General features: G+C 34.9%; 1 protein-coding gene and 1 long non-coding RNA gene across 2 annotated transcripts; one reads left to right on the top strand and one right to left on the bottom strand.

Moving 5' to 3' along the window:
- Window positions 1-2,253: 2,253 nt before the first annotated feature.
- On the bottom strand, window positions 2,254-2,902 carry LOC129907043 (ATP synthase subunit g, mitochondrial-like). The gene is made up of 3 exons (XM_055983086.1): window positions 2,799-2,902; window positions 2,684-2,740; window positions 2,254-2,617 (listed from the first exon to the last, which is right to left on the bottom strand). Exons 2-3 carry the CDS (start codon window positions 2,721-2,723, stop codon window positions 2,358-2,360), a joined length of 300 nt encoding a protein of 99 aa, XP_055839061.1. The 5' UTR covers window positions 2,724-2,740; window positions 2,799-2,902; the 3' UTR covers window positions 2,254-2,357.
- Window positions 2,903-5,709: 2,807 nt separating this feature from the next.
- LOC129907047 (uncharacterized) lies at window positions 5,710-8,758 on the top strand. Its single transcript, XR_008770944.1, has 3 exons — window positions 5,710-6,584; window positions 6,641-6,780; window positions 6,844-8,758. It is a non-coding gene; the product is annotated as an uncharacterized LOC129907047 (long non-coding RNA).
- Window positions 8,759-14,498: the final 5,740 nt, after the last annotated feature.

A 14,498-nucleotide genomic window follows, 5' to 3' on the forward strand; every position in this document is an offset into this window, starting at 1 on the left:
ATCCTGCGTCCTCAACAACTGCAGGCTCACCCGGGTTCTCCATCATGAGAGTCTAGTAGGAGATCTGCAGTTTGTTTGAGACCATCGTCCAACGGTCAAAAGAGATCATGCCATCGACATTACTTCTATCGATAACTGCGAGGACTTGTCCTTAAGAACGTCACTAAAGGACAGGTCTTTCCTAGTGTGAGTGCTAGAATTATGCACTTTTTGTCTTTTAGATTCCGAGACGGAATCTTCAACAGACCTTTGTCTATAAGAGACAGCCTTACTTCCTTCAGGGAGTGGAGTAAACAACGTGTTCTGAAGGGGTTTGCTTTGACTAAGGGTGGATTCGTAAGAGACGGTCCGTTTTTCAGTCATAGCATCCCCTTCAGGGCCCGTAGAATTATCTACATTAGTGCTTGGGGTGTCAGTAGTACTGTAAGAGACAGCCGTACTTCCACTGGTGGGAGCTACCAAGGTAGCAGGGTTTGGATTGGTGGTTGTTCGCCGGCTTCCAGTTTTGCACTTTGCAGTCTTTCTGGAGGCTGAGGTCGACTCAACTTTCCTTTTCTTTTTGTTAGCGTTTTTCTTCCTTTCCGCCGAGCTAACTTTTGTCACTGGCGACTTAAGGGCCCAACCCATACAATCCGTCGCATCCGTTACGTCGACGGATTTAACTGACAGCTTTATAAAATAAACACGTTCTTATGAGAACCGACCCATAAAACGCATTAGTTGAGTCCGTCATGTATGGGTCGATTCTCATAAGAACGTGTGTATTTTATCGGGTTGTCAGTTGAAAACTTCGACCTAACGCACGCGACGGATTCTATGGGTTGGGCCCTTTAGCCTCTTTCGAGGCCAAGCCCTCGCCGGCAGTCGCGACACCTGCCGACACTTGAACGTTCGATTTTCTATATTTTTGTTAGTTTTTTATTTTCAAGTTTTCTAACATTGAGGTTATTTTTGAGTTATGTTTGTGGTGAGATCCTGCAACTGGATTGCTGGAGGATCCCACGATAAGCACCCGCACCACGACAAGGTCAACTCATAGGGGGTGATATTTATATATAAATACTATCAATTATAAGCAAACGGATCTCATTATTTCTTACATTGGATTTACATTGTTTATTTATTTGGTAGAAAGTAATTGAGTTCAGTCTGGTCCCCTGAAGCCTGTTTCTATCCTGAGTGATGGTTGCCCCAGCCTCCAAAAACAAACGTTCGCTTGGAACAGACGTGGCTACGATGGGAAGATATACCATTTGAACCCGTGCAAGTTTTCAAAAAAGAGTTATCATATCTTCCCAAATCAAGATTGCGTCACTTTTAATTGGTATAACAGGAGATGAGAGGTACATTTGTACTTCTGTTTCACTCATAGTTGCATTGATTTTCGTTGGAGACGATTTATCTTTTATGTTCTTATGAGTTATTTGCTTGTGATATTTGCATATATCAGACAAAATTTTGAAGCTTTGAACACTAGACAAAAAAGATTGAGTTTGAGAGTTCAAGTTCTGCTATTATGCAAAAAAAAGAAAAACGAGTAACAAAATAAACGATTTCGATGTTTTGCAAATTTAACGTCGATGTATCGGCTTAAGAAACATCGATGTATCGTTTGCATCCCTAAAAGTGACTAAAAGCACTATCGAAAAAGTAGCTCAAATTCCACTCATCCAGTCCTATTCTGAATGACAACTCCCGGGAAATGTGCTCTGGAGAAGGGCTCCTAAATAAAAAGCTTAAGCAAATTTTGCTCCATTTACATTTGTCAAATGTGTACTGTGGGACACACAGTATCTCTCGTCTCTTCGCCTACCCGAGTTGTGACTGAATATCGAAACGTGGGCTACCTGAAATAGGTATATAAAATGGAATAATTATCTTAAATACTTTATCCCATAATATCGTGGTCAAAGAATTTGCCAGGATTTTAGAGCATGCTAGTCCTAACGAAACGCTTATGATACAAAATTATTGCGTTCGCTTTCCAGTTCGATTTCAAACTTTTAGCTATATACATTCTGTCCAACAGTTAGGGTTGGGAATAAGTTAGATTCTATCAGGATGCCGATTGTAATATGAAAGAAGATGTGTCTCGCATAAACGGGGCTTATCTTGTACATAAAGAACACCAATTTCTTAACTTATTCTAGAAAATAAACTTTGAATTGGCCCCTAATTAATGACTTTTCTTAATTATTTGAATGTATTCCAAGTTGATTGCCGATTTATGATTATTCTGTTGAAACAAATATATTTTACTAAGCCATACATATTTCACCAATTTATTTCTTTTTTTGGAATAGATCTTGGTGAGTTTATACCAAATTTCAAATCGAAGATTTTGCAATGCAGCTTAACTAAACATCGTATCCAACAATGTGGCGCTTTCCAATACATTCACCAACATAGAACCAGAAGCACACTTCCATTGTTACCAATGTGTTTAACCATGCCTCGCGGACAGTAACATTTTTGTATGCTCCAGTACGGGCACCGTTAATAAGTCTGCCGATTCCTTGTCGAATGACGGGTATATCGCCAGGGGTAGGTGGTGTCAGTTCCACTCTAGCGTACTTCATGAAAACGTCCAACTGTGGCCTGGCCTGAGCCATTAGTTCTGAAAAAAGTTCGTTAATGACTATTGCGTAATATATCAGGGTTAGGTAGAATGCGATATTCTTACTGTTTACTAAACCAGACCCTTTTGTAGCGATGCTGGCCATTTTGTTGCTGTTTCTGCCTTTAAATAAATTTAAATTATATTACAATTAAAAGAAAAAATTATTTTTAATTCTCACTTTTACAAATTAAGATGAACCACGGCACAGTAAAACTGACAGCATATACTATAGACAAATAAGTACTTATATATAGATAATTCTTTGCGACGTTTACATAGTGAGACTTAAGAATTGGGTTCAATCCGAATCGAAATTTTAGTCCAGATATACCAGATCGAAAATGCGGAATTGAAAAAACATATTTGCTTTTATTTTAAGCAAACACAAAGGCAAAAGAAACTAAACATAAATAAAATCAAGAGTTTGAAAATTTTTCACCAACTACTGATGTTTCAAGATGTTTCTAGGTTTACTGATAGTTTTCGATTAGATCCAGTTCACGAAGTGCAGTTCTCAAGGGCCCAACCCATAGAATCCGTTGCGTCCGTTCCGTCAATCCATCCGTTGAAGTTGAAGGATGGGACAGAAAGGGGTGACCCATAGAATACGTAGTATGACGGATTGCTTTTGGCAGCTCACTTCAAATTCCAAGGTGTGTTCGATATTTTATCGCTGAATGTGCACTAAGGAAGTTCTGATGCAAGAAATTTTTAACTACACTTATGGCCAGTTGTACAAACGTGGTTCAGCCTCGGGTCAGGAATTTAACTCGCCGATTTCGGTGGATTAGCAGTGGATCAACTCTGGTTCAGGGATGGATTTAGCTATTTCAACCTATATGGACCTAGAAACAGTGCTAAAACTTAATATTTTCAACGAATTCAGAAGATAAAAGTTGCTGAACCACGGATTAAATATTTGTACAACTGGCCCTTAAGGTATAAGGTATTTTCAAAATAATTTTGTGACAATTTTTCCAACCACATAATTAAAAATCATGATGCACAAAGCTTATATTTCAGTTTAAAAAACAATAGGGTATTCACGATCTGGTGCAACAGGCCTAGTAAAAATGTAAAATTTTATTTTTTTACAATAGATCGTGAACGCCCCTTTTCTTATCTATAGTAAATATTGAAGCATGAATGAAATCCATGATGTTTTTTTTTTAACAGGGTTGTTCCTCCACTGTTGCTACTTCTTTTTTTTCCATTTTTTATAATTTAATTCTTTGTTTTGTGCGGGTTAATTAATTTTCACAAATTATTTTACATTAAAAGAAACTAAATTGCGGGACATGAGTACCGACAAGCCGACCACCATAATAAACAGAATAAAAAAGACAAATTGTTTATCATGGGCGACGCGACGGTGAGGTGCCATCTGTCAAAAATAATTTTACTCTATTGTATTTTTATTTTGCAATAGGTCTAGGGTATAGCAAAAGTGCAAGACTGTTGAAAAATTTTAATCCGTATAGGGGTATTCACGATCCGATGCAACTGGTCTAGTATCATTGCAAAAGTGCAAAAGTGTAAAATCTTAAAACACTACAGCAATAAAATATATGGATTGAAATTTTACAATGGTCTTGCACTTTTGCTATACCCTAACCCTATTGCAAAATAAAAATACAATGGAGTAAAATTATTTTTGACAGATGGCAGCTCACCGTCGCGTCGCCCATGATAAACAGTTTGTCTTTTTTATTCTGTTTACAATGGTTGTCGCTACTCATGTCCCGTAATTTAGTTTCTTTTGATGTAAAATAATAAGTGAAAATTAATTAACCCGAACAAAACAAATAATTAAATTATAAAAAATGGAAAAAAGAAGAAGCAACGGTGGAGGAAAAAAAACATCATTCATGCTTCAATATTTACTATAGATAAGAAGAGGGGCGTTCACGATCTATTGTAAAAAAATAAAATTTTACATTTTTACTAGGCCTGTTGCACCAGATCGTGAATACCCCTTATATTTTGTTGTAAGATTTTACACTTTTGCACTTTTGCAATGATACAAGCATAAACAAAAAATACCAAGACTGGAAACTTTCGTACGTCTTTCCCCCCAAAACCCTTTTGTGTACAGTGCTGTCTGTGAATATATGTGAAAGCCACCACGTTGGTACATGACGTTAACACGCACACATTTATAGATTCACGACATTCACCACACATTTGACACGAACACAATGATAGGTTCACGACATTCACCACACCTCGCAGCTTGTAGGCAAACGTCAGTTGACCGCCGAGTTTCCAGTCTTGGTATTTTTTGTTTATGGATACAAGACCAGTTTCATCGGATAATGAATACCCCTAATTTGTGCAGTTTTTTCCAAAAACAAATAACGCTACAAAGAAATAAAAATTTTTTACTTTTGTAAATTTCCCACTTTTTCACTTTTTAGGTCATTGTAGTTAAGGCTTTATGAGCAAAAAAACGGAATCAAATAAAATATTTTTATTAAAAACAAAAAATGCAATGGACAAAATAATGTTTCTTCAAATCTAATGGTCTCGTCTAAAAGCTTGAATTCTTTACTTTGAATTGTTGTTAAAAACATAAAAATGGATATCATCGCTATCTGTCAATAAATTGCACTTCATTTTTTTTAATAGCCGTTTTTTATTATCACTTGATCCATATAGATCATTAATTAAAATGTAATACAACAACTACATGAGATCTTGCTTTTCATCAGGATCACGAATCGTGATCTTGCTTTTCATCAGGATCACGAATCGGGATCACGAATCTCATGTAGTTGTTGTAATATATTTTAATTAATGATCTATATGGATCAAGCAATAATAAAAAACGGCTAATGTTAAATTTTCTTGATTCTCTCTGCTTCGATTTCAGTCTATTTTTCCTTGCGCAAACTATTGACGTTATCTGTCAATAAAATGCACTTCATTTTTTTAAAATGGTAAATTTTTCAGATACTCTCTGCTTCAATTTCAGTTTTTTTTTTCATACATACTTCATTTATGTTGATTGGATCTTTATAAAGTGAACGGTTTTTTAAGCTCCTAGCATTGATTTAAAGCTTTTGTTATAAGCTTTTTAATGGTGCAATTAACATTTATGTGTGTCAATTGCATCCTCACCAATTATCGTTTTTACAGAACGCAAAGTTTGATTTCATTTTTTTGCTCCTAAGTGTATTATTGTTGTTCTTTTTTTAATGAAATAAAATGCACGACTAGATTACCTCTAGGTACTTGCTCTTCAGTTAAAAACAATTTTTTATAACAAATTATGAGTTGTAGGTATGACTTTGGCATAGTAAAATTGAACTCTACAACAGAATTTGTATATTTAATTGATATAATTAATTAGATATATCATTAAATGTTACTTTTATTACATTTTCTTCACAAATATACAATTAAAGTTCACAATTCATAAAATCGGAGAAGAGAAGAACTCAGTTCTTACCCTGCAAACCAAACCTCAGTAGTTTAGGGGAAATTACAACCACCAACAAAGTCTTTACTTTGTAGATGTATGTGTTTCCTTATTTACCAAAAATATTGTAGTTTTGTTTCTCCTGAAAAAATAAACTCTTTGGTAAATGGGAGGAAAAGAGTGCGATGTATGCAATGCTCAAGGTTTTCTCTCTTTTGTAATGGCGGCTCGCCATTTTCCTGCATTTCTAGTGAAACCTTGATAGCCACAGCAACATAAGCTAAGCAAAAAAAAAACATTTCTGTGCTCCAAAATAAAACAATTTAATTTGAAAAAATAAATATCGTCTTAATCAGTGTTATTTGTGAAAATTATTTTCAATGCACAATGTGTAGTAGCACAAATTCTTCGGCACGCCACAAAAATTCCACCACCATTTCTTTCCATCATCAAAATGCACAACCTCAGCCTTGTGCATTTAGAAAAATTAAAATAAAAAAAATGATACAAAAACCACCACCCATGGATTTGGAAAATATATAGGTATGCTTATTTTAAAATTAATAAATTATGTAATTGTTGATTTCTGTGTCTTCTAGTGGAGATCAATTCCAGACATGAATGACTGAGTTTACAGTTCGAAATTTTCCTCCACGCCATCCAGAACGAGTGAAACGAATCTTATGTTTAGTAGAGACTACAATACTTGAGTGTGATCCACATTTCACAGACTTGTAGTGTAAGTTAAAGAGATTCCCTTCTGCTCTTTGTGAAGCTGATGGTACTATTTTTTTTTTCTCAGGTCTGCACCCTCCGACCACTTGTTGATGTGTTCGCTCTAATCCTAGACAAAAACAACATTCAACAATTCTATGTCGAGTATAAAAATGACGTCAGAGACTCCTTGCTCGCCACACTATTGGATGCAGTCCGTTCGAGTGACAATCAAGATGTGCAAGTTCGTATTACAAATACATTGCGAGGAAAGCATTTTGTTCCCCTCAACAGTTGTGTGCATGAAGCGACTCTCCTTCGTTTAGTGATAAAGAATTTCCAAAATTTCTGACGTAGATGTAAGATTTAAGAGAAATTCAACGCCAACATTCCTCATAGAAGTCTGAAGTAAAGTGTCACACAAGACGTTCATGTTTTGATATACAATTCGAATGAATAAATCTAAATCTCTAACCAAAGTTTTAACTTCAGAGTTTATTTGTAATTTCATTTGTAGTTTCAAAAGGTTTAGATTTACTAGGAACAAACTACTTCTCTTCGTACAAATTTCACCACTTAATTACGTACTTCTAGATTCAAGGAGCCATATGGAGTTTCAGTGGTTTTTATGTAGCTAAAAAAGTACTGGAAAATGTACATCAGAAGCACTTCCAGATGTGCTTCGCTGATGTAGTTTTGAAGTACATTTGTCTGTACTTTTAATGGAGGGGAAATTCATTTCATCTTGCATGCAAGAAAGAGATAGATGCTTCACGTATTCTTATATACAGAAAGTATATAACTGAGTTTTTTCCCGAACTCCTATCTTTTTTCAGTGGAAAAGAAGTATGTACTTCTTTTACGTACATATTTCCCCGGTTTTTTCTGTAGTTCTACGTCGAGCTGTCAGTTGAAAACTTCGATGGAACGGACGCAACGGATTCTATGGGTTGGGCCCTATAGAATGACATATGGCTGTGTAAGTGTCAACAATGACATATGTCGGTTAGCAGTTTAGTGTGTTTTCGTGGATCGATAATACAGTTCATCCAAGCGAGTTCACAGATTGAAATTTGATTCGGTTGCGGATCGAGTAGATTCCCGGGGACTGAGTCACTGCGTCTTCTGTAATAGGCATGATTGCCTTTTTATGTGTACTGTGGTGCAAAATTTAACTGAAAAATTTAGCAACAACTGTGGTGAATGACCCACCAAGTGTCCATGGGTGCGTAAATACGAAACACACAGAAACCTAGAAGGTCATTCACCACACCTCGCAGCTTGATGGCAAAATTGATTTGACAGCTCAGTCTTGGTAAAGTTTGTCGAACGCATGCTATAAATCATGTAATTAGAGGCCAATAGCCCTGTTCCATTGGATGTGGTAGTTTATTCGTGAGTAGAAATCTAGTACAACAACTACACATTCGTATATCCTCGAGTACATAGAGGAAGAAGTACATAGAGTTCATGCTCGAGTAGAAGATCATGCCCTGCAAACCAAACCTCAGTAGTTTAGGGGAAATTACAACCACCAACAAAGTCTATACTTTGTAGATGTATGTGTTTCCTTATTTACCAAAATCTCTCCCCTCAAAATATTGTAGTTTTGTTTCTCCTGAAAAAAATAAACTCTTTGGTAAATGGGCGGAAAAGAGCGCGATGTATGCAATGCACAAAGTTTTGTCTCTTTTGTAATGGAGGCTCGCGTTTGATTTTACTTTTCCTGCATTTTATATTTTCTAGTGAAACCTTGATAGCCACAGCAACATATATGTTAAGAAAAAAAAACATTTCTGTGCTCCATTTGATAGATAAATAGAACAATTTAACTTAAAAAAAATAAATAATCTTCTCAATGTTATTTGTGAAAACAATTTTCTAAAAAAAACAATCTACCAACATTTCCACCATCAAAATGCACAGCCTCAGCCTTGTGCATTTAGAAAAAAAAAAAAATCATAAAAAAATGACACAAAAACCACCACCAATTGATTTGGAAAATAAAGGTATGTTTATTTTAAAATTGATAAATTATATAGTTGTTGATTTTTCTGTCTTCTAGTGGAGAACTGAAGATCAATTCCATTCATCAATGACTGAGTTTACAGTTCAAAAGGTTCCTCCACAGACTTTGTAGTGTAAGTTAATAAGATTCCCTTCTGCGCTTCGTGAAGCTGATGGTATTGGCTGTGTTCCTTTGGGCTCAGCAAAGTAATTTTTAGTACTTCTGAATCCATTCAAAGACATTTTTTCTATAGAAGAAATGGAGTTGAATACAACCAGAAGTACTTAGCAGTAGATACTTAAGGCCAAAGGACCAAAGTAATATTTGTTTATTTATTTCATCAAGCAGAGTAACATCTCTTATAGACTAATTTTTAACAAATTAATGTAAATAATATTAAATAATATAAGTAAATAATGATAATATATACAGCTATAAATATAATTTAAAATTTAAAAATTTAAAAATACAAATACATACAATTATTAGAAAACTGAGGTGGAGCAGATAAATAACAATAAATATTACATCAATTTAAAGAAAACTATTGATAATATTGTAAGACCATCATCAAATTCTTTTTGAAAAATTCCCTGGATATGTTTCCAAAAATATCAATATTATCAATTGCAAGGTTTGTTTCTCTTATACAACGTGCAAGAGGTTCGTTTCTACCATAATTGGTTCTGTAAAAATTTTCACGAAAATGAAAGTTAACTCTGAGATTTCTAGATGGAAAATAGAAATTTATACGCTCCAACAACTGAGGACAATTAGAATGGAAGTTGATTAAATCTTTGATAAACATTATGCAAAAATATTTTCTTCTTAAATCAAGCGTTTGAACATTGAAAAGCAAGCATCTTGTTGAATATGATGGTATTTCAATATTCCAGTTCAATTTAAAGAACAATAAATTTGTAAGTCTTCGTTGGACTCTCTCAATCCTTAAAGAATGGGTTTCATAATAGGGATTCCAAATTACACAACAGTATTCTAGTATCGATCTTACGAGTGAGATATAAAGAGTTTTTATCGTGAATGGGTCTGAAAAATCAAGAGTATTTCTTCGAATAAACCCCAGCATTCTGTTAGCTTTATTAACTATGTAGTCAATATGATCGGCGAATGAGAAACGTACGTCCAAAAACACACCCAAATCTTTTTTAACCGTTACCCTTTCTAATATGACAGAGTTGATATTGTATTCAAAAACTATTGGATTCAGTTTTCTGTGGCAAGTAAAACTTACACATTTTTTAACATTTAAAAGCAATTGATTCTCATTGCACCAATTAACAAGACTTTGAAGGTCTTGCTGAAGAAGAAGACAATCATTAGTTGATTCAATTGATCGAAAGATTTTAAGATCATCAGCATACATAAGATATTTAGAAAATCTGAAGTTGGAAGGGATATCATTTATAAAAAGAATGAAAAACAATGGACCTATATGGCTTCCTTGTGGGACACCAGAGGTAACTGTTATTTTCTTTGATCTTGAGGACCCAATTTTTACAAACTGAGTTCGGTTACACAAATAGGAAGAAATCCATTTGATAAAGCTAGAGTGAAATCCTAGCCTAGAAAGCTTAAAAATCAGGATTTCATGGTTAACTTTGTCAAAGGCCTTAGCAAAATCAGTGAAAATAATGTCCGTCTGCAAACCATCACTGAAACCATTTATAACGGAGTCGGACAACATAGCAAGATTTGTAGCGGTCGATCGACCCTTAACAAATCCATGTTGTGATTCAGATATTATATTTTTAATCATGAAATTTAATTTGTTACATACCAACATTTCGAACATTTTTGGAATCACCGAAAGCTTGCAAATTGGTCTATAACTTATCACATCCTGCTTTGATCCTGATTTATGTACCGGAGTTATATAAGAGATCTTCCAAGTATCTAAAAACTCACCGATATTAAGTGATTTGCTGAATATCAGAAAAAGAGGTAGAGCTAAGGAATCGGCACATTTATTTAATGCAATGGGAGGGATACCATCAGGACCACCACCTTTATTAATATCAAGCTTATTTAAGGCTTCAAAGATATCAGAAATATCCAAACTTATGCTTGATATATCCACAACTTCAACAGGAGAGAAATCCGGAAACTTTGTAAAAGAGGAGTTTGAGTAAACAGAGCTGAAGAAATCGGCAAACAAGTCACATATAACACTTGTTTCACTAGATATATTCCCAGAATACTACATACAATTAGGAAGACCAACCGATTTCCTTTTTGAATTTATGTATTTCCAAAATTGCTTACTATCGTTCTTGACTTTGGTTTCTATTTCTAAAATATAGCTGTTGAATAGAAAATTGTTCAGACAGTTAAACTCTAAATTGCATTTTAAATAATTCTGTCGATAAGCAACATTATTTTGATCAGTTTTGTATTTCTTGTAAGCTTTATTTTTCCTGTTTTTTAGATTTATTAGCCTTCTATTAAACCAAAGTGGATTCGAATAAGACCTAATTGTTTTTTTTTTGGAATGAATAAATCAAAAGCAGCTTCAAGTGAGCTCAAAAACATATCAAACGCTTGACTTAAACTCAGATTCTCAAAAATGTTTACCCATTGTATCGATTTTAAATGATTATTAATAGCTTCAAAATTTGCACGGTTATAGTTATAAGTGAAATCAGACGATTTCATTGGTTGTTTAATAAATGATAGAAACTTGCAATCGATAATAAGACATATGTGATGAATTGAATTTTGAACGCCAGGAAAAATCATTTTTATCGACATAAGCTTCGAAATTAGTGTCCACAAATACTAAGGAACACAGCTATTATTTTTTTTTCTTAGGTCTGCACCCTCCGACCACTTGTTGATGTTTTTGCTCTAATCCTAGACAAAAACAACACTCAACAATTCTATATCGGGTATAAAAATGACGTCAGAGACTCCTTGCTCGCCACAGTATTGAATGCAGTCCGTTCGAGTGACAATCAAGATGTGCACATACGTATTACAAACACATTGCTAGGCATGCATTTTGTTTCCCTCAACAGTTGTGTGGATAGATATAAGATTTTAGAGAAATTCAACGCCAACATTTCTCATAGTGGTCTCAAGTAAAGTGTCACACAAGACGTATGTTTTGATATTATATAATTCGACTGAATAAATCTAAATCTCTAACCAAAGTTTTAACTTCAGAGTTTATTTGTAATTTCATGGGTAATTTCAAAAGGTTTAGATTCACTAGGAACTAACTACTTCTTTTACGTACAAATTTCACCACATAATTACGTACTTCCAGATTCGAAGTTTCAGTGATTATTCGGTAGCTAAAAAAGTACTGGCAAATGTACATCAGAAACACTTTCAGATATGCTTCGCTGATGTACTTTTGAAGTAAATTTTTCTGTACTTTTAATGGAGGGGAAATTTATTTCATCTTGCATGCAAGAAAGAGATAGCTGCTTCACGTATTCTTATATACAGAAAGTATATAACTGAGTTTTTTTCCCGAGCTCCTAGAAGAAAAGAAGTACCCACTTCTTTTACGTACATATTTCACCGGTTTTTTCTGTAGTTCTGCGTTTGCTGGGATGTGTTAATTTCAGTACTAGATCTACTCATGAGTAAACTACTACCTCCAATGGAACGGGGCTAATAATAGCCATGGTATTAGAAGACAAGGTATGATCATTAGAGTCGCCATTTTACAAAATGGGGTAATAAGTTTTTGAAGTTTAATCTGACAAAGTCGAAAGCAACAACAATTTCCAAGACAAATTTGTTAACAACAACAATTTCAATGGAACAGCTGTCAAAATTTAAGAAGCCATCTTTTAATCTTCCATCTGACGGTTCTCGATACAAACTTTTTTCTAATGATCAAACCTTCTCTTTTTATACCATGAATATAGCTGTATACCTACCTAGTATGTCAAATAATAATAACTGTCACTTTTTATTTGAAATATCAAATCAAAACAAACATTAAATTAAGCGGATTTTTGCATGGTTTTTTGCTAAGACTTTCGTCTGAAATTAATGTGACAAATCATGCGTAAATGTGATGATTTTCCACTTAACTTGAGCGGGAGATCATCTTATTTTTATGTGAAAACGTTTTAATAAAAAGAGAACTGGCAGCCACTGGGGATCGAACCTACAACTACTGTTGGGTCACTAGGCGAGTGCTTTACCACTGTGCTATCTCACTGTTGGAAATAAGTATGATAAACTGCAACAAAAGGTATAACTACAACAAAAAGTGAACATTTTCAAGCTAATTTTATGACACTTTTTCCTACTGCAAATTAAAAACAAAAAATGATGCAGAAAGCTTATTTTTTGGTTTCAAAAGCAATTTTAGTTGTTTTTTCCAAAAATAAATCGCCGGGGAATGTCAAAATTTTACTGAGGGAAACAACAACAAAAGTTGGCGGCAGCTGAGCAAAAAGTTGAGAATCCTTCAACTTGCGCTACAAGCCACAGCTACAGCATTGTATTCAGGGGGTTAAGTTTTCATCCTTGGTGGTTGTGACTACTCACTATTGTAAAGTATCGATTTTCAAATTAAATGTCACAATAGTGACAATCGCAGCTTTTGCTTATTTATTCTGAGGCGCTTATACTGTCCGAGGACCGCAGTAAACGTTGAACAGATTAAACAAAAACAAAAATGAAACAACACTAATTATGAACAAGAAAAAAAGAAAAAAAACGAAAAGTTGTTGTATTTTAACAAAAGAATGAAACAATTTTATTAAACAATAAAATAAAATTACCAAAAAATTAAATTAAATGAAAATTAAAAAATTAAATCAATAGGCAACATTAAACGTTGATGAATTAATTTTGTTAAATTATTTAGGGAAAACGTCGTAAATAAAAAAATTAAGTAAACGATTCGGAGATGGCTTATTATCAGTGCCCCTGATGTAATATTTTTTTGAGATCGGTAGCGCTAGGGACCCTTTCCCATCCATGGGGGTAAGCCTTGTCGTGGCGGATGGGCTTACGGTGACTACTACTATGAAGCTAAGAGCTATGCGATCGCGAAACTTGTTTTCTTAGAAGGGCCTCCCATGGTCGACAGGTCGAAGCGGAGGCGGAGTAGGCTGTTGCTACTAATTACCTGCCCCCAACGAAGGAGTGTTCCCACCAAGGCACTCCCAACAATTGACGGTAGCGGAAGAATTCATTTATAGAATCAACGGTAGCGTCAAGAGTTCCAGTTAGGCCGAACTACTTAGTGAAACCCTTATATGAGTTACTCCGACATATTCAGAGCACAGATCTATAAGGAGCAAATCACATCTAGGCAAAATAACATCAAGGTGAGCCTAGCGATACACAACAAGATCTAAGAGCTTTCCATTAAGCGTGCATGCAATTCCTTGGGTTAGGCGACTGGAGATCACCGGCGTAGTAAAAGACGATCAAATTACAAAAACAGGAGCATGCCAGTGTCGACAATTGGCGAAAAACGTTTTCGGGCAATTTTCATAAAAATTTCGAGCATTATGGAAGTACTTGCTATCACGAACAGCCCTACCCCGCCAAGCAGTACCGCAGCTACACACAGTACTGATCCTGGACCGATTAGAAATAATCGGGTCAGAGCTATACGGATTCCAGGGGCTAGCAAAGTAATGCACGAGGTTAGGAGAAAATTGAGAGTCGCGAGTTGGAACGTAGGAAGTATGAACGGCCGAAGCTGTGAACTAGAAGAGATGATAAAGAGAACGCGAGTG

This window comes from Episyrphus balteatus, chromosome 1, assembly GCF_945859705.1.
Source record: "Episyrphus balteatus chromosome 1, idEpiBalt1.1, whole genome shotgun sequence".
NCBI classification, from domain to species: Eukaryota; Metazoa; Arthropoda; class Insecta; order Diptera; family Syrphidae; genus Episyrphus; species Episyrphus balteatus.

Coding starts and splice junctions, on each gene's coding strand:
- LOC129907043 (XM_055983086.1), bottom strand. CDS start 2,723: ATGGCCAGCATCGCTACAAAAGGGTCTGGTTTAGTAAACA. Junction 2,618..2,683: donor AGGGTCTGGTTTAGTAAACA/GTAAGAATATCG, acceptor AACTTTTTTCAG/AACTAATGGCTCAGGCCAGG.